General features: G+C 47.7%; 1 protein-coding gene across 2 annotated transcripts in view; it reads right to left on the bottom strand.

The window, feature by feature from the left end:
* LOC144511920 (myosin-binding protein H-like) overlaps nucleotides 1-18,211 on the bottom strand; it is a 77,461-nt gene that overhangs the window by 15,800 nt on the left and 43,450 nt on the right. For both annotated transcript variants that reach the window (XM_078242377.1, XM_078242378.1), the window contains exon 10: nucleotides 3,852-3,906. In XM_078242377.1, the coding sequence (XP_078098503.1) occupies nucleotides 3,887-3,906 (20 nt within the window). In that variant the 3' untranslated portion in view covers nucleotides 3,852-3,886. The remainder of the gene's footprint in view (nucleotides 1-3,851; nucleotides 3,907-18,211) is intronic.

Below are 18,211 nucleotides of genomic sequence, written 5' to 3' on the forward strand. Positions count from 1 at the left end.
GCCGACACTATAGTTAAGAAAGCCCACCAATGCCTCTGCTTTCTCAGAAGACTAAGGAAGTTTGGCATGTCAGCTACGACTCTCACCAACGTTTACAGATGCACCATAGAAAGCATCCTTTCTGGTTGTATCACAGCTTGGTGTGGCTCCTGCTCTGCCCAAGACTGCAAGAAACTACAAAAGGTCGTGAATGTAGCCCAATCCATCACCCAAGCCAGCCTCCCATCCATTGACTCTGTCTACACTTCCCGCTGCCTCGGCGATGCAGCAAGCATAATTAAGAACCCCAGACATTCTCTCTTCCGCTTTCTTCCTTCGGGAAAAAGATACAAAAGTCTGAGGTCACATACCAACCAACTCAAAGACAGCTTCTTCCCTGCTGCCATCAGATTTTTGAATGGACCTGCCTTATATTAAGTTGATCTTTCTCGTCACCCTAGCTATGACTGTAATACTACATTTTGCACTCTCTCGTTTCCTTCTCTATGAGCAGAATGCTTTGTCTGTATAACATGCAAGAAACAATACTTTTCACTGTATACTAATACATGTGACAATAATAAATCAAATCAAGATCAAACCATAAATTAGAAAAGGGGAATGTGCAATGAGACAGTGTGCAATGGGTGTCCCCGTATACCAATCACTGAAAGTAAGTGTGCAGGTGCAGCAGGTGGTGAGGAAGACATATGGCATGTTGGTCTCCATAGCGAGAGGATTTGAGTGCAGGAACAGGGATGTCTTGCTGCAGTTATGATGTGGAGATGCCGGCGTTGGACTGGGGTAAACACAGTAAGAAGTCTAACAACACCAGGGTAAAGTCCAACAGGTTTATTTGGTAGCAAAAGCCATTAGCTTTCGGAACAGGCTGTCCCTTCGTCAGGTGGGTGGGAGTTCTGATCACAAACAAGGCACAAAGACACAAACTCAATTTACATGAATAATGATTGGAATGTGAGTCTTTACAGCTAATCAAGTCTTAAAGGTACAGACAATGTGAGTGGAGGGAGCATTAAGCGCAGGTTAAAGAGATGTGTATTGTCTCCAGACAGGACAGCTAGTGAGATTTGGCACATCCAGGCAGGTTGTGGGGGTTACAGATAGTGTGACATGAACCCAATATCCCGGTTGAGGCTGTCCTCATGTGTGCGGAACCTCTGCTCAGCGACTCTGCGCTGTCGTGTGTCGTGAAGGCCACCTTGGAGAACACTTACCGGGAGATCAGAGGCTGAATGCCCGTGACCGCTGAAGTGCTCCCCAACAGGAAGAGAACACTCCTGCCTGGTGATTGTCGAGCGGTGTTCATTCATCCGTTGTCGTAGCGTCTGCATGGTTTCCCCAATGTACCATGCCTCGGGACATCCTTTCCTGCAGCGTAACAGGTAGACAACTTTGGCCGAGTTGCAAGAGTATGTACCGTGTACCTGGTGGATGGTGTTTTCACGTGAGATGATGGCATCCGTGTCGATGATCCGGCACGTCTTGCAGAGGTTGCTGTGGCAGGGTTGTGTGGTGCCGTGGTCACTTCTCCTGAAGGCTGGGTAGTTTGCTGCGGACAATGGTCTGTTTGAGGTTGTGCGGTTGTTTGAAAGCAAGAAGTGGGGTGTGGGGATGGCCTTGGCAAGATGTTCGTCTTCATCAATAACATGTTGAAGGCTCTGGAGGCGATGTCATAGCTTCTCCGCTTCGAGGAAGTACTTGATGACGAAGGGTACTCTGTCCACCGTGTCCCGTGCTTGTCTTCTGAGGAGGTTGGTGCGGTTTTTCGCTGTGGCGCGTCAGAACTGTCGATCGGGCATTCAGCCTCTGATCTCCCGGTAAGTGTTCTCCAAGGTGGCCTTCACGACACACGACAGCGCAGAGTCGCTGAGCAGAGACTGATAGCCAGGTTCCGCACACATGAGGATGGCCTTAACCGGGATATTGGGTTCATGTCACACTATCTGTAACCCCCACAACCTGCCTGGATGTGCAAAATCTCACTAGCTGTCCTGTCTGGAGACAATACACATCTCTTTAACCTGCGCTTAATGCTCCCTCCACTCACATTGTCTGTACCTTTAAGACTTGATTAGCTGTAAAGACTCACATTCCAATCATTATTCATGTAAATTGAGTTTGTGTCTTTGTGCCCTGTTTGTAATCAGAACTCCCACCCACCTGACGAAGGGACAGCCTGTTCCGAAAGCTAGTGGCTTTTGCTACCAAATAAACTTGTTGGACTTTAACCTGGTGTTGTTAGACTTCTTACTGTTGCTGCAGTTATACAGGGCCTTGGTGGGGGTCACATCCGGAATATTTTGTGCAGCTTTGGTCTCCTCATCTAAGGAAGAATGTTTTTGCTATGGAGAGAGTGCAGAGAAGGTTTACGAGATTGATTCCTGGGATGGCGGGACTGATGTATGAGAAGAGATTGAGTCGAGTAGAATTATATTTGCTGGAATTCAGAAGAATGAAGGGGGGAATCTCATAGAAACTTATAAAATTCTAACAGGACTTGAGAGGGTGGATGCAGGAAGGACTTTCCCGAATGCTGGGGTGTCCAGAACCAGGGGTCACAGTCTGAGGATGCAGGATAGACGGCTTAGGACTGAGATGAGGAGAAGTTTCTTCACCCAGAGAGTGGTGAGTGTGGAATTCACTACCATGGAAAGCTGTTGAGGGCAAAATATCGTACACTTTCAAGAAGGAGTTAGATATAGCTCTTGGTGCGAAAGGATATAGGGGGGGAAAGGCAGGATCAGGCTATTATGATGAATAGAGGCGGGACAATGGGTCAAATGGCCTACTCCTGCTCCTATTTTCTATGTTTCTACAATTGAACATACCTAATGACCCAGCCTCTACAGCCCTCTGTGGTAAAGAATTCCACAGATTCACTACCCTCAGAGAAGAAATTCCTCCTCATCCCTGTCCGAAATGGGTGACCCCCTTACTCTGCCCTCTGGTCCAGACCCTCCCACAAGGGGAAACAACCTTTCGGTATCTACCCTGTCAAACCATGAATTCTTTACTCCTGTTCAGCTCATTGCTGTTTCAAGAGGTGATTAACTTAACAGTAAAATGCCCCCTCAATGACTTAGTGCCTTAATAATTGTTGGGATGGCCATTCTTATCACATGCTTCAGTACGAAGATGGTATCTTGTATGAAGGATGAGAAATCAAGCATTTCAACTCAAAACTCCATCTTCTTTACCTCCAAGATTATTCAATCTTAAAGTAACTGGGGAAAATCAGTCCCTGAAGATACTAATCATTCTTGATTTCTCAACAAACATCAAAATGTTGATGTGGGAGGCACGGTAGCACAGTGGTTAGCCCTGCTGCCTCACAGCGCCAGGGACCCGGGTTTGATTCCTGGCTTGGGTCACTGTGTGAAGTTTGCACGTTCTCCCTGTGTCTGCGCGTGTTTGCTCCGGTTTCCTCCCACAGTCTGAAAGACGTGCTAGTTAGGTGCATTGACCTGAACAGGCGCCCAAGTGTGGTGACTAGGGGAATTTCACAGTAACTTAATTGCAGTGTTAATGTGAGCCTTACTTGTGACTAATAAATAAATTTTACTTTAAAATCTGATTATCTAACCTTTTTAAATTTGCTATTTGTGGAGATTGTTTGTGTGCAAATTGGCTACACAGTAAAATCCAAGTGTGAACCAGTTTGTAGTCTAAATAACAATGGATTTATTTATTTGGTTAGAATGCAGTGTGTGACACCCTGGAGATGTGACCAATTGAGAGATAAATGCCAATTCTTCCTGTGTGTAATTCCTGTGACTGATTGTTCCTCCACACTCTGTGTGAAAAGTGAATTTGGGGGAGAATTCAGTTTTGTGGAACATGTTGAACCTCACCTGTCCAGAGGAGCTAGTTTCAATGGTTCCAATCTTCACTGGGCCACAGGGACAGCTGCAGGGAGCACAGAACAACAGAATCAGAGTGGAAAGAAAGGAGAAAAAGAGGGAAATGGTTAAAGAGACAGAGGGCCCAATTTTACCATTTTAATTCTAAGTGCTGGGTGGACTTGAAACAGGGAGTGTTTCAGATCCGACGTTTAGACCCATTTTCAGGCTCCCCCATACACACTCTGCCTGAAAAAATATCAGCAATTCCGAATTGCGCTACAGAAGCCTGTAGGCAGGGCTTAACGTGCCCAAAATCCTGCAGCTCCTATCGGTGCCTCCAACTGCGCATGCGCAGAAATAAAATGATAGAATGCAGCTCCCCTGCCACATCGCTCCTGGGCTGGATAATGCCTCCACAGACATTGCCCCACTCCCACAACATTGCTGACCCTCTTATCCCCCTACCTTCTCCGCCACCCAGACTGATCTTGGGCCTCTCCCCCATTCCGCCCCACCGATCTAAGGCAGAGTGGCAGCGGATCCCCCCTTCTCCCCCACAGATCTGAGGCAGAGTGGCAGCGCCCCCCCCATCGACATCAAGCAGGGTGTCAGACCCACCTCCCCTCCACCAACCTTAATCAGAGAGCTGTTGGACCCACCTTCTCCCCACTCCAACCGATCTGAAGCAGAGAGCCACCGAGCGCTCAGCACTTACCTCCTCACTAACTAGAGCGCCCAAATCAGACTTTTGTGGAGCATGTCTGTTTCGCGCTGATTCTGGATGGGTGAACGCGGTGGTAAAGGGGAAAGTGCCGGTAAGGTTGGGCGTGCAGCCCATTAAGTCAATTTAAATGCATGCAAAAGACATTTAAATGGCTGTCACGTCCATTTTGGGTGAATCCCAATTGCAGCCATTTTCAGGCCTTGGTAAAGGGGGAACCCGCACAGAGGTGGGTATGGATCACGCCACTCACGTCACGCCCGACTTTACCAAGTTTTTGCACCCGAAAACGGGTGCAATGCGATGGTAAAATCAGGTCCATAGTGTAAAATTCTCCCCTAAAAAAATAAATTGCCCAACAGGCGGGAAAATGGGAATGTTTCCCGCCTGTTTTTTTGGGCATACTTGCAGAACAGATCGCAATGCAGAGTGCCTCAGCAGTATTCCCTCTGGTAAGTAGAGGGTGGGGCCTATTCCCGCTGGGGAGGCCGGCAGCATGGTGCTGAGTGGGCCACTGCACATGCGCCGAGCTGTCAATGCGAAGATCAGCGCATGTGCAGTGGCACCTCCATCGCCGGCCTCCCGCTGATCCCCAACGGATCTTGCAATAAATTGCTGGCCAGCCCCACAACCCCATTGATCGCAAGCCTTCCAGATCCACCCACCCCCAATTGTCGGCCTACCGGATCTCCCTGGACCAGCTCGATCTCCCCCCACCCAGGTGACCAGCCCTGATCTCCCCCCTCCCACCGCCAGCCCCGATTTCCCCCCCACCCGCATGACCAGCTTGAACCACCCCCCACCCCCCCCCACCTCACCCTGATGACCAGGCCCGATTATCCTCCTCCCTCCCTCTCCCAACGCTCCAAGTGCAGAGTGCCAGTGGTTTTCCCCCGCCCGACCACCTATCCCCCCCCCTAATCGGTCCTGCCCCCAGTATGCTCCACCCCTCTGGCCCGGCCCCCTTGGCACTGCCTAGTGTCCCTTGGGCAATGCCAGGGTGCCAGGTTGGCACTGCCAGACTCTAGTGGGCCTGGAGAATACCGTGCCAGGACCACTAATCATATGGAAATTGTGCTATAAACAGTGCTTGGGAGACCACGGGGGTCTCCCAGCCAAATAGTTAGATGGTGTTATTTGGTTAATAGAAGGGTATTCCTGGTGTCTGGGCTAATTTTTGATCCTTAATTAACACCAATAAATAGATGATCTGGTCTTAGCATATTGCTGTTTGTGGGAAGCTGCTGTGAGCAAACTGTCTCATTTCCCTTCATTATTACACTTAAAAAGCTTCATTGGGCTATAAAGCACTTTGAGACAGTCTGAGGACATCAACTGTTCACATATCTGCCCCAATACTATCACTCTGCTCAAACACTGAAGGATAAACCTAGTCAAATAACTCTTGAGATGTTGTGCCAACATGAGTGCCATCAAAAGTATGCGGTTCTGCTGGTAAATGAGCTGAGTCACGACAGGCGAGGAAGGCTCGGTGTTCAGAGCACCAACAGGGAATTACAATTGGCCCTAGTGCCGGGGTTGGACAGGAGAAGGTGAAGGACAGGAATTCATCAGGCAGGTTCTTATCAGAGTTAACCCTGATGATAAAGGCATGTCAGCCTGGGCCCTGGATCGGGGTCCGGCCTCAGCCTGGGACCTGGATCGGGGTCCGGCCTCAGCCTGGGCCCTGGATCGGGGTCCGGCCTCAGCCTGGGCCCTGGGTCGGGATCCGGCCTCAGCCTGGGCCCTGGGTCGGGATCCGGCCTCAGCCTGGGCCCTGGGTCGGGATCCGGCCTCAGCCTGGGCCCTGGGTCAGGATCCGACCTCAGCCTGGGCCCTGGGTCGGGATCCGGCTTCAGCCTGGGCCCTGGGTCAGGATCCGGCCTCAGCCTGGGCCCTGGGTCGGGATCCGGCCTCAGCCTGAGCCCTGGATCGGGATCCGGCCTCAGCCTGGGCCCTGGGTCAGGATCCGGCCTCAGCCTGGGCCCTGGATCGGGATCCGGCCTCAGCCTGGGCCCTGGGTCGGGATCCGGTCTCAGCCTGGGCCCTGGGTCAGGATCCGGCCTCAGCCTGGGCCCTGGGTCGGGATCCGGCCTCAGCCTGGGCCCTGGGTCAGGATCCGGCCTCAGCCTGGGCCCTGGGTCGGGATCCGGCCTCAGCCTGGCCCCTGGGTCAGGATCCGGCCTCAGCCTGGGCCCTGGGTCGGGATCTGGCCTCGGCTCGGGTTCTGGGTTAGTATCCGGATTGGACCCGGATCAGGGTTCATGCCAGAGGTTGGGTTTGAGATCCGACTTTGTACAAGGATCAGGGTAAGGGTTTGTAATTCAAATCAGGATCACGCTCTGAATTGATCTCAGCAATGGGCTTGATTTCAGGAAGATTTTGGGATTAGGATTAGGCTCAGAATCAAGTTTAGAATTGAGGTCAGTGCTCTGAGGGTCTACGTGCAGCAATGCTGAGTGGTTGTTTGGGTAAATTAATGATGAGGCCTATACCATGTGACTGAAGAGCAGCGGGGGCGAGGTGTGGAGTCAGCATTTGGTGCGGTGGTCAGGATAGAGAAGTCACAGTGTGGCACAAACAGTCTGACACAGGACTCTGAACCTGCAATGTGTGAAGCAGCAGCCCCAGGTCAGATAGCAGCTTCTAATGGGCTGCTAATTCCTCTCGGGACATTCCTGATGGGATTTGGCTAAGATTCTGGGATTATTTTAGCACCCAGCTGGAATAAAACCAACTGCTCCTGAACATGGTCCTTTCCACAGTAAACAATTCAGCACTGGCACAGACCCAGATTCAAAGAGAAATGACTGGTATTTAGGACATGTTCTTCATTACCATTCTCTCCATTTCTGCATCTGCCAGTAGGGACATTCTGATCCTGTTCAATGACAGGCTGATTTATGAAGGGCTATAAACCTACTTGTGAAAATGTTTCTTCACTTTGTAAACTGCTCCCCAGGATGTTTGTGGGAGGAAGGTGACTTTCCCCGTGGTGTGAAGTTAGTGACTGTGCCATCTTGGAACAGTATCTGCCAGTGTGAATGGTTCCTGACCAAGGTGGAGAGGGTGCTGGGATCCCAGGATTGTCTGAAGTCCAGAATGAGGCCATTCAGACCATTGTATCTGCATTCTGCCATTCTCCTGCCTTCTTCCCATAGCCTTGCACCTTCCTCTCTTTCAGATAACAATCTAACTCCCTTTAAATGCTACAATTGACCCTGCCTCCATCACACTCTCAGACAGTGCATTCCAGATCCTAACCACTTGCTGTGTGAATCTGTCTACACCAAAATCTCAGACATTACATTCTGATCCTAACCACTCGCTGCGTTAGAAGGTTTTTCCTCATGTCACTTTTCCTTCTTTTTCCAATTTATTTTAAATCAATGCTCTCTTTCATTTATGAGCAGCAACAGTTTCTTTCTATCTACTTTGTCCAGCACCCCCATGATTTTGAACATGTCTATCAAATCTCCTCTCAGTCTTCGTTTCTCCAAGGAAATCAATCCCGACCTCTCCAATCTATCCTCATAACTGAAGTTTCTCATCACTGGAACCATTCTTGTAAACCTTTTTTGCACTCTCTCCAATGTGTTCACATCCTTCCTAAAGTGAGGTGCCCAGAACTGTACACAATATTCCAACTGGTACAAATGCCACAGGGATGAGGTCAGAATTCAGGGCGTTAGGCAGGAAATTAGCATGTAGGGCCTTCAAAGTAATAATCTCCAGATTACTCCCAGTGCCACACACAAGAACAGAAATAGGAAGATAAGGTAAATGACTGCGTGGCTGGAAAGATGGGCAGGAGTGAGTGGGGGGTCGGGGAAGGGGGGTTGTTTAGACTCGTGGGACACTGGGACCAGCCCTGGTGGAGAGGGGACCTACTGTACAGGCTAGACAGGTTTCACCAAATTGAGCCAGGACGGAGTTCCTTACTCATTTAGCTATTGTTGTTGTAGAGGGATTAAGCTCAGCAGGGGTATGGGAACCAGGAAATAATGTCAGCGAGGAATACCAAGGGATACGGAATACTTGGGAGGGATAAAGAACACTAGAGTAGGAAATAGTATCTATAGGTGGGGGTCAGAGTAAAGGAGAAACAGTCAGGGTTACTGTGCATGTATGTGAAAGAATGGAATATAGAAATAAGACTGGTAAGTTACAGGCTCAGATAGCCATGTGGAGTTATGTATGATGTTGTGGTGATAAGAGAGACCCGGCTCAAGGAAAAGCAGGACTGGATGTTAAATATTCCTGGCAACAAGGTGTTCAGAAAAGCTAGGCACTCCTGCACTACCTGCCTGCTGTCTAGTGGTCACCCCTTCCCTCTCTTCCTGCATACCTTTAAGCTGCGCAATGACCAGATCTATAAACATGCTATCCACAAAGTTCTCACCCTTACAGGTACACCACAGTGCTGCTTCTCAATCTCCAAAACCCAGAGCTCAAACTGCCTCAACTCTATCTATTAATTAATTACTGCTAATAAACCTTTCTAATCGTAACAAACTTTACTAATATTAATAAACACTACTGTGAGTAAACCTTATTAATACTGATAAATATTACTGATACTTAATACACCTCAGTGATGTATTAAACTTAAAAATGGAAGATAAGATTCCACAGCTACTCACTTGTTATCTGTTGTTAATATTTTTAACATTTGTTAAACTCCCAGTTGTCGAGATTCAGTCTTGAAGCAGCAATACCATAAGACCATAAGATGTAGGAGGAGAATTAGGTCATTTGGCCAAACGAGTTTGGTTCACCATTCAATCAAGGCAGATATGATTCTCATCCCCCTTCTCCCCATAACCCGTGATCCCCTTATTGATCAAGGACCTATCTATTTCTGTCTTAAAGACACTCAATGACCTGGCTTCCACAGCCCTCTGTGGCAGTGAGTTCCACAGATTCACCACCCTCTGGCTGAAGAAATTCCTCCTCATCTCAGTTGTAAAGGAACGTCCCCTCACTCTGAGATTGTGCCCTTGAGTTCTAGTTTCTCCCACTAGTGGAAACATCCTCTCCACGTCCACTTTATCTAGGCCTCTCAGTATTCTGTAAGTTTCAATTAGATCCCCCCTCATCCTTCTAAACTCAAAGAACAAAGAAAATTACAACACAGGAACATGCCCTTCAGCCCTCCAAGCCTGCACCGACAATGCTGCCTGGCTGAACTAAAAACCCCTACCCTTCCGGGGACCATATCCCTCTATTCCCATCCTATTCATGGATTTGTCAAGATGCCCTTTAAAAGTCACTATCATATCTGCTTCCATTACCTCCCCCGTCAGCGAGTTTCAGGCACCCACCACCCTGTGTAAATAAACTTGCCTCATACATCTCTTTTAAACCTTGCCCCTCAATCCACAAACCTATGCCCCCTGATAATTGACTCTTCCACCCTGGGAAAAAGCTTCTGACTATCCACTCTGTCCATGCCTCTCATAATCATTTAGACTTCTATCAGGTCGCCCCTCAACCTCCGTCGTTCCAGTGAGAACAAACAAAGTTTCTCCAACCTCTCCTCATAGCTAATGCCCTCCATACCAGGCAACATCCTGGTAAACCTTTTCTGTACCCTCTCCAAAGCCTCCACATCCTTCTAGTTGTGTGGCGACCAGAATTGAACACTATATTCCAAGTGCGGCCTAACTATGGTTCTATAAAGCTGCAACATGACTTGCCAATTTTTAAACTGAATGCTCAGGCCGATGAAGGCAAGCATGCCGTATGCCTTCTTGACTATCTTCTCCACCTGTGTTACCACTTTCAGTGACCTGTGTACCTGTACACCTAGATCCCTCTGCCTGTCAATACTCGTTACTGTATATTTCCCATCTGTATTAGACCTTCCAAAATATATTACCTCACATTGCACAAACTCCATCGAGTATGGACCCAGACTGCTCAACTGCTCCTCATATAACAAACCCTTCATTCCTGGGATCATTCTTGTCCTCTGGACCTCCTCCAAGGCAAGCACATCCTTCCTTAGGTATGGGGCCCAAAACTGCGCACAATATTCCAAATGGGGTCTGATCAGAGCCTTATACAACCTCAGCAGTACATCCCTGCTCTTGTTTTCTAGCCCTCTAGAAATGAATGCTAACATTGAATTTGCTTTCCTAACTGCCAACTGAACCTGCATGTTAACCTGAAGTATCCTGAACCACAACTCCAAAGTCCCTTTGTGCTTCAGATTTCCGAAGCCTTTCCCCATTTAAAAAATATTCTATGCCTCTATTCTTCCTACCAAAGTGCCTAACACTGGTAAACCAACTTAAAACTTTTCAGTCATCTCCCTTCTTTGTTCACACTGATGGCACTCCAGGACTTCTCTCTGCCTCTCTCCCTAAAGGTAAGTCTTGTAGGCCTCAGTCTTTGGGCTTTATTTATTGGCTCCCTGGTCTGTGCATCTTCTGTTGGTCCGCCCCTCACCACCTTCTCCCCGAAGGTCTTCTGTTAATGGGCAGAATTCTCTCATCGTGCACGCCCCAAGACTGGAAATTCCCGCCTGAGCTCAATGGACCTTTAAATGGTCCACCAAATCTTCTGTCTCACCCGCTACGATTCCCGAGGCGGGCGAGTTGGGAGAATTTTGGCCAACATATCTAACTGTCAGTACATGTCTGAACTATTCGAGCTGCTTCAATATTGGATCATCCTAAATTATCCAATGCTTTTGTTCCTTAGCCACCAACTCCTCACCTCTCATTGGCCACTTTCTGAGGGTGTATCTGGCAATTATGACATACTAACTGACTGCATAGAGCTATCAACCCTCTCTTCATTCCATCACGAAGATTATGTATTTCCACCTCTGGAACAATGCCTGATTTATTACATGCCTTCACTCAAACCTTCATTAATGCTATTGTTACCTCCAGGCCTGACTCTAATGTGCTCCTGGCTAGTTTCCCGCATTCTACCCTTTGTAAACTTGAGGTCATCCAAAACCCTACTGCCTGTGTCCTTACTAACACCAAGTCAGTACATCTATCTTCCAGTTTCTCACTGACCTAATTGGCTCCTGTTTAAGCAATACCTCTGTATTAACAGTTTTGTCCGGGTTTTCTACCCTCCCCAGGTACTGCATTCCTGCAGTGGGACGGAAGGAGAGATGGAATGGTTGGTGGGAGAGAGTATAGTGGGGAGAGGACTAAAAGATAAGAAGGGTCAGAGGCTGGGGAGAGAAGGGAGAGAGAACAGGAGAGAGTCCAAAGATGTGCAGGTTAGGTGGATTGGTCATGCTAAATTGCCCATTTGTGTCCCAAGATGTGTAGGTTAGATGGATTAGCCAGAGTAAATGTGTGGGGTTATGGAGCTAAGGTGGGGAGAGGGTATGGGTAAGATACTCTTTCAGAGCGTCAGTGCAGACTCGATGGGTCAAGTGGCCTTCTGCACTGTAGGGATTCTATGATTCTATTCTATGATTGGGCTGTAAGTTAGCAGGATCACGGATAGGAAAGAGAGACATTGTGATTGAGAATGTGGTAGCCCCTGTATAATTGCAGCAAGACATCCCTGCTTCTGCACTCAAATCCCTTTGCTATGAAGGCCAACATCTTATTTACTGCCTGTTGCACCTGCATGTTTACTCTCAATGACTGGTGTATGAGGACACCCAGATCTCGTTTTGCACATTCACCTCTCTTAATTTATGGCCATTCAGATAATAACCTGCCCTCCAGTTTTTGCTATCAAAGTGGATAACCTCACATTTATTCCACCTAATACTGTATTTGCCATGCATTTGCCCACTCACTCAACTTGTCCAAATCACACTGAAGCATCTCTGCATCCTTCTCATAGCTCACTCTCCCACCCAGCTTTGTGTCATCTGCAAATTTGGAGACATTACATTTAGTTCCCTCATCCAAATCATTAATATATCTTGTGGGGTCCTAGCACTGATCCCTGCAGTACCCTACTAGTCACTGCCTGCCATTTGGAAAAATACCTATCTATTCCTACTCTTTGCTTCCTGTCTGCCAACCAGTTTTCTATCTATCTCAATACACTAAACCCAACCCCATGTGCTTTAATTTTACACACTAATCTCTCACGTGGGACTTTGTCAAAACACCAAACAGTCATTGATAAGGATGATGAAGACTGGTGGAGATCTATCACATATCAGCAGCAGATTTAATATCACCTGGTGTTGTCCAGTGTTTTGGTCACAGTCACAATTAACCTCTGAACTCTTACCAACATGAATGGAGAAGTGCAAGCTCTGAGGAACTATTGCAACCCCAACTCCTGACCGAGTCCCTGAACGATCTGAGACCCCATCACCCTGTAACCTTCATTCCAGATATCCTACCCCCTGCACCAGTAGGAATTACACCACCTTGAACCCAGAATGCCTAGAAACCTATCAGCCGGTATCCTGCAACCCTCAACACCACATTACTTTATCACTGTATCAATCTCAAATAAGTTTCACTGGTCCATTCTGCTCATAATGCAGTATTAATTGCCCAGCATTTCTATCACACTTTTCGTGATGGCCAGACACCTTAAAGCACTTCAGAGTTAATGAAGAAAATGTGAAGTATACCTTATAATAATGTAGCAGTTAATTGGTGCACAGCAAGCTCCCTCAAAAAGCAATAACTGGAGCGTCTATTACAATGATATTGGCCAGGGACACTGGAGAAAATAGTGCCCAGGAACCCTCACATTCACCCTCATGACTTCAAATATGTTTATCAGATCTCCCCTCAGCCATAGAACCATAGAAAATTACAGCTCAGAAACAGGCCTTTTGGCCCTTCTTGTCTGTGCCGAACCATTTTATGCCTAGTCCCACTGACCTGCACTTGGACCATATCCCTCCACACCCCTCTCATCCATGAACCTGTCCAAGTTTTTCTTAAATGTTAAAAGTGACCCCGCATTTACCACTTTATCCGGCAGCTCATTCCACACTCCCACCACTCTCTGCGTGAAGAAGCCCCCCCTAATATTCCCTTTAAACTTTTCTCCTTTCACCCTTAACCCATGCCCTCTGGTTTTTTTCTCCCCGAGCCTCAGCGGAAAAAGCCTGCTTGCATTCACTCTATCTATACCCATCAAAATCTTATACACCTCTATCAAATCTCCCCTCAATCTTCTACGCTCCAGGGAATAAAGTCCCAACCTATTCAATCTCTCTCTGTAACTCAGCTTCTCAAGTCCTGGCAACATCCTTGTGAACCTTCTCTGCACTCTTTCAATCTTATTTACATCCTTCCTGGAGTCTTCTTGCCTCCAAGGAAAACTGTCCCAATATTTCCAATTTATCTTTCTAACTGAAGTTGCTCATCCCTGGAACCATTCTTATGAATTAGTGTCTTCACATAACCTCCTTGCGGTTGTACTCTATCAATAAAGTCCGATATACATAGAAATCATAGAAATCATAGAAACCCTACAGTGCAGAAGGAGGCCATTTGGCCCATCGAGTCTGCACCGACCACAATCCCACCCAGGCCCTACCCCCACATATTTACCCGCTAATCTACGCATCTCAGGACTCTAAGGGGCAATTTTTTTTTAACCTGGCCAATCAACCTAACCTGCACATCTTTGGACTGTGGGAGGAAACCGGAGCACCCGGAGGAAACCCACGCAGACACGAGGAGAATGTGCAAACTCCTCACAGACAGTGACCCGAGCCGGGAATCGAACCCGGGACCCTGGAGCTGTGAAGCAGCAGTGCTAACCACTGTGCTACCGTGCCGCCCCTGTGCTACCGTGCCGCTTTATGCTTTATTAACTGCTCTCTCCATCTCCCCTGCTGCCTTCAATTATTTATGCACATATACACCTAGAATTTTACCTCTTTATTTATATTGTTCCTCCATGTTCTTCCTACCAAAATGCATCACCTCACATTTCTCCGCATTGAACTTCTTCTGCCACCTATCTGCCCATTCCACCAACTTGTCTGTATCCTATTGAAGTTCCACACTGTTCTCCTCACAATTCACCATGTTTCTAAGTTTCATTACACCTTTACACCATAAAACTTTGAAATTGTGCCCTGGTCACCAAGATCTAGGTCACTGATGTATATCAGGAGAAACAAAAGTCCTAACACTGCTCAAAGCCTTAAATTTGTTCTCCCATGTTCATGGACCATTAGCTAATGCAAAAAGCATTTTGCTGTTTACCTTAACGAAACCTGCTGTAATATCATACATCTCAATCAAATCTCTCCTCAATCTTCTTTGCTCCAAGGAGAACAGTTACTCCAAACTCACCTTGTAATTAAATTCCTTCATCCCTGGAACCATTCTGGTAAATCCCCTCTGCACCCTCTCAAGGACCCTCACATTTGGTGCAGTGACAATAATCTCTCCCTCAATGTCAACAAAACAAAGGAGATTGTCATCGACTTCAGGAAGCGTAAAGGAGAACATGCCCCTGTCTACATCAATGGGGACGAAGTAGAAAGGGTCGAGAGCTTCAAGTTTTTAAGTGTCCAGATCAGCAACAACCTGTCCTGGTCCCTCCATGCCAACACTATAGTTAAGAAAGCCCACCAACGCCTCTACTTTTCTCAGAAGACTAAGGAAATTTGGCGTGTCAGCCATGACTCTCACCAACTTTTACAGATGCACCATAGAAAACATTCTTTCTGGTTGTATCACAGCTTGGTATGGCTCCTGCTCGGCCCAAGACCGCAAGAAACTACAAAAGGTCATGAATGTAGCCCAATCCATCACCCAAACTAGCCTCCCATCCATTGACTCTGTCTACACTTCCTGCTGCCTCGGCAAAGCAACCAGCATAATTAAGGACCCCACGCACCTAGAAATTCTCTCTTTCACCTTCTTCCGTCGGGAAAAAGATACAAAAGTCTGAGGTCACGTACCAACCGACTCAAGAACAGCTTCTTCCCTGCTGCCATCAGACTTTTGAATGGACCTACCTTGCATTAAGATGATCTTTCTCTACACCCTAGCTATAACTGTAACCCTACATTCTGCACTCTCTCGTTTCCTTCTCTATGAATGGTATGCTTTGTCTGTATAGCGCAAGAAACAATACTTTTCACTGTACGTTTTATTATTTCACACATGTGACAATAATAAACCAAATCAAAACCTTCCTAAAGTGCAATGGCCAGAGCTGTCTGTATTACTCTAGTTGTGACCTAACCAGAGATTTATAAAAGTTCATCATAAATTCCCTGAAATGTACTCAATCGTTATCATTGTCGGCTGTTCCTTGATTAGAGGGTGATATCAACTCAGTGTTGTGAGTTTCTGCTATGTGTCTTCATGTGAATAGGACGATTTTCCATTCCCAGGTCTTCGGACACCTGGGGCAGGATATCCCATGAGGCAGTGGGATCCGGATGCAGGATTTGATTCCTTTTCTTTCTTTCCGCCGCTGCTCTGCCTCATAGAATCATAGAATCCCTACAGTGCAGAAAGAGGCCATTCGACCCATCGAGCCTGCACCAACTTTCCGACAGAGCATCCCACCCAGGCCCTTTCCCCGTAGCCCCACATAAATGCTCCACTAATCCCTCTAACCTACACATCTTGGACACGAAGGGGCAATTCAGCATGGCCAATCAACCTAACTCTCACATCTTTGGACTGTGTGAGGAAACCCAGAGGAAACCCACGGGGAGAACATGAAAACTCCACGCAGACAGTGACCCAAGCCGGGAATTGAACACGGGTCCCTGGTGCTGTGAGGCAGTAATGCCAACCACTGTGCCACTCTAATCATTAAGGTGTTTGGATACAAACATGAAATGGCCTGATGGACAAGTTGTCACCACTCTGAATGGTTGGTAGAAAGCTCCTCCCAGTTATTAGTGTCAATACTATCACACTTCAAAGAGAGCTTCAGTGAATCTTTGTAACAGTTTCTTGGTCCTTTCCAGAATGCTGGCCATTTGAAAGTTAAGAAAATGGGACCTGACAAATGTCGTGAACCCCAGGAACCCTTCATTGCATTCACCATCCTGACCATAGCATCTGACTCAGTCAATTGCGAGGCTCTGTTGTTTGTCCAAAAAAAAAACTTCCTCACAGTCCTGCAACTGCTTCATGATGACATGTCTGCAACTATCTTGAGTGGGAGCTCTGAAACTGACACCTTGAAAATCTGGACTGGTGTCAAGCAATGTTGTGTGATAGCTCCCATATATTTACAACCTCCCTAACATCACCTCATCAAAGATCAACTGCCCGCTGGTGTGAATGTTAAATACTGCCTGGATGGAAAACTCTTTAAACTCAATCACATCTGTGCCAAAATGAAACTGATCACCATGAATGTACATGATCAACAGTTTTCAGATGACCGCAGTGTTGTTACCCACACTGACCCTTGGGGAACATCACTGTCTACACTCCCCCAGTCTGAAAAATAACCATTTACATAGAACATAGAACAGTACAACACAGTACAGGCCCTTCGGCCCACGATGTTGTGCCGAACCTTTTCCGAAACCAAGATCAAGCTCTCCCACTCCCTATCATGCTAGTGTGCTCCATGTGCCTATCCAATAACCGCTTGAAAGTTCCTAAAGTGTCCGACTCCACTATCACAGCAGGCAGTCCATTCCACACCCCAACCATTTACTATGCCTTCCTGTTTCCCACCTGAACCAATTCATCATGCATCATTCTATTTGGTTTAACACTCCATGCCCCTCATCAATCAGATAGCCCTGCATTTGGTCTCTTTACATTTCACTCTTGTTGGAATGTTCCTATTCTGCACCTAAAGCATCTTCCATTTCAACATCACCCATTGTTTGGCCCCAATTTCTCCTGCCAGTCTTTGATTCCATTTTAACTCTGGCTAGTTCCCCTCTCATTCCATTGAAGTAAGCCCTCTTCTAATTTAGAAATTCCAGTTAACATTATTCCTTGTTCTTCTCCATTACCAAATCTTATGATACAACAATCACTCTTTCCCCACAGACATTAGGATTCGCTTGACCCACCCCATTCCCCAGCACCCGATGAAGAAATGCCTCCTTCCAGCTCTGTAAATGGGTCATTTGGACTCAAAGGGGGGAATTTTACCATTTTGAGTCTAAGTGCCGAATCCGGGCGTCAAATAGATCCGTGCATGGAATCCTCTTTCCAGCGCGCCCATACGCGTTTTGCCGGCTCCGGCCCGATCCGCGCTGTGTGCGGGGCTTAGCGCTGGCGGACCGATCGGAGCTCTGAACTGCGCGAGCGAAATTCGAAAAAAATCTGACAGCGTGCCCGGGCGCGAAAAAAAAGCAGAATGCGGAGAGAGCGGCTCTCTGACTTTCATCCTCTGGTCGGGGCGGAGGGGAGGGGAGGGAGTGTGACCGATCATTCCCTGAGGGGGTTGGGGGGGGGGGTGGTGGGAGGGGAGGGGGTGTGATGTCTCATCCCCTGGGGGCGTGGGAGGGGAGGGGGTGTGATGTATCATCCCCTGGGCGGGGGGGGGGGGGTATGACATCTCATTCCCTAGGGGGGAGGGGGTGGATGGGAGGGGAGGGGGTGTGACGTATCATTCCCTGGGGGGGAGATGGAGGGGGTGTGACGTCTCATCCTCTGGTCGGGGGGGGGGGGTTCCGCTGCCTGTCTGCGGCCGATCCCTCCTGGCAACATGACTGGTTCACTACCAGCCACAGCCATCT

The sequence above is a fragment of the Mustelus asterias genome, chromosome 25 (genome assembly GCF_964213995.1).
Source record: "Mustelus asterias chromosome 25, sMusAst1.hap1.1, whole genome shotgun sequence".
In the NCBI taxonomy this organism is placed as follows: domain Eukaryota; kingdom Metazoa; phylum Chordata; class Chondrichthyes; order Carcharhiniformes; family Triakidae; genus Mustelus; species Mustelus asterias.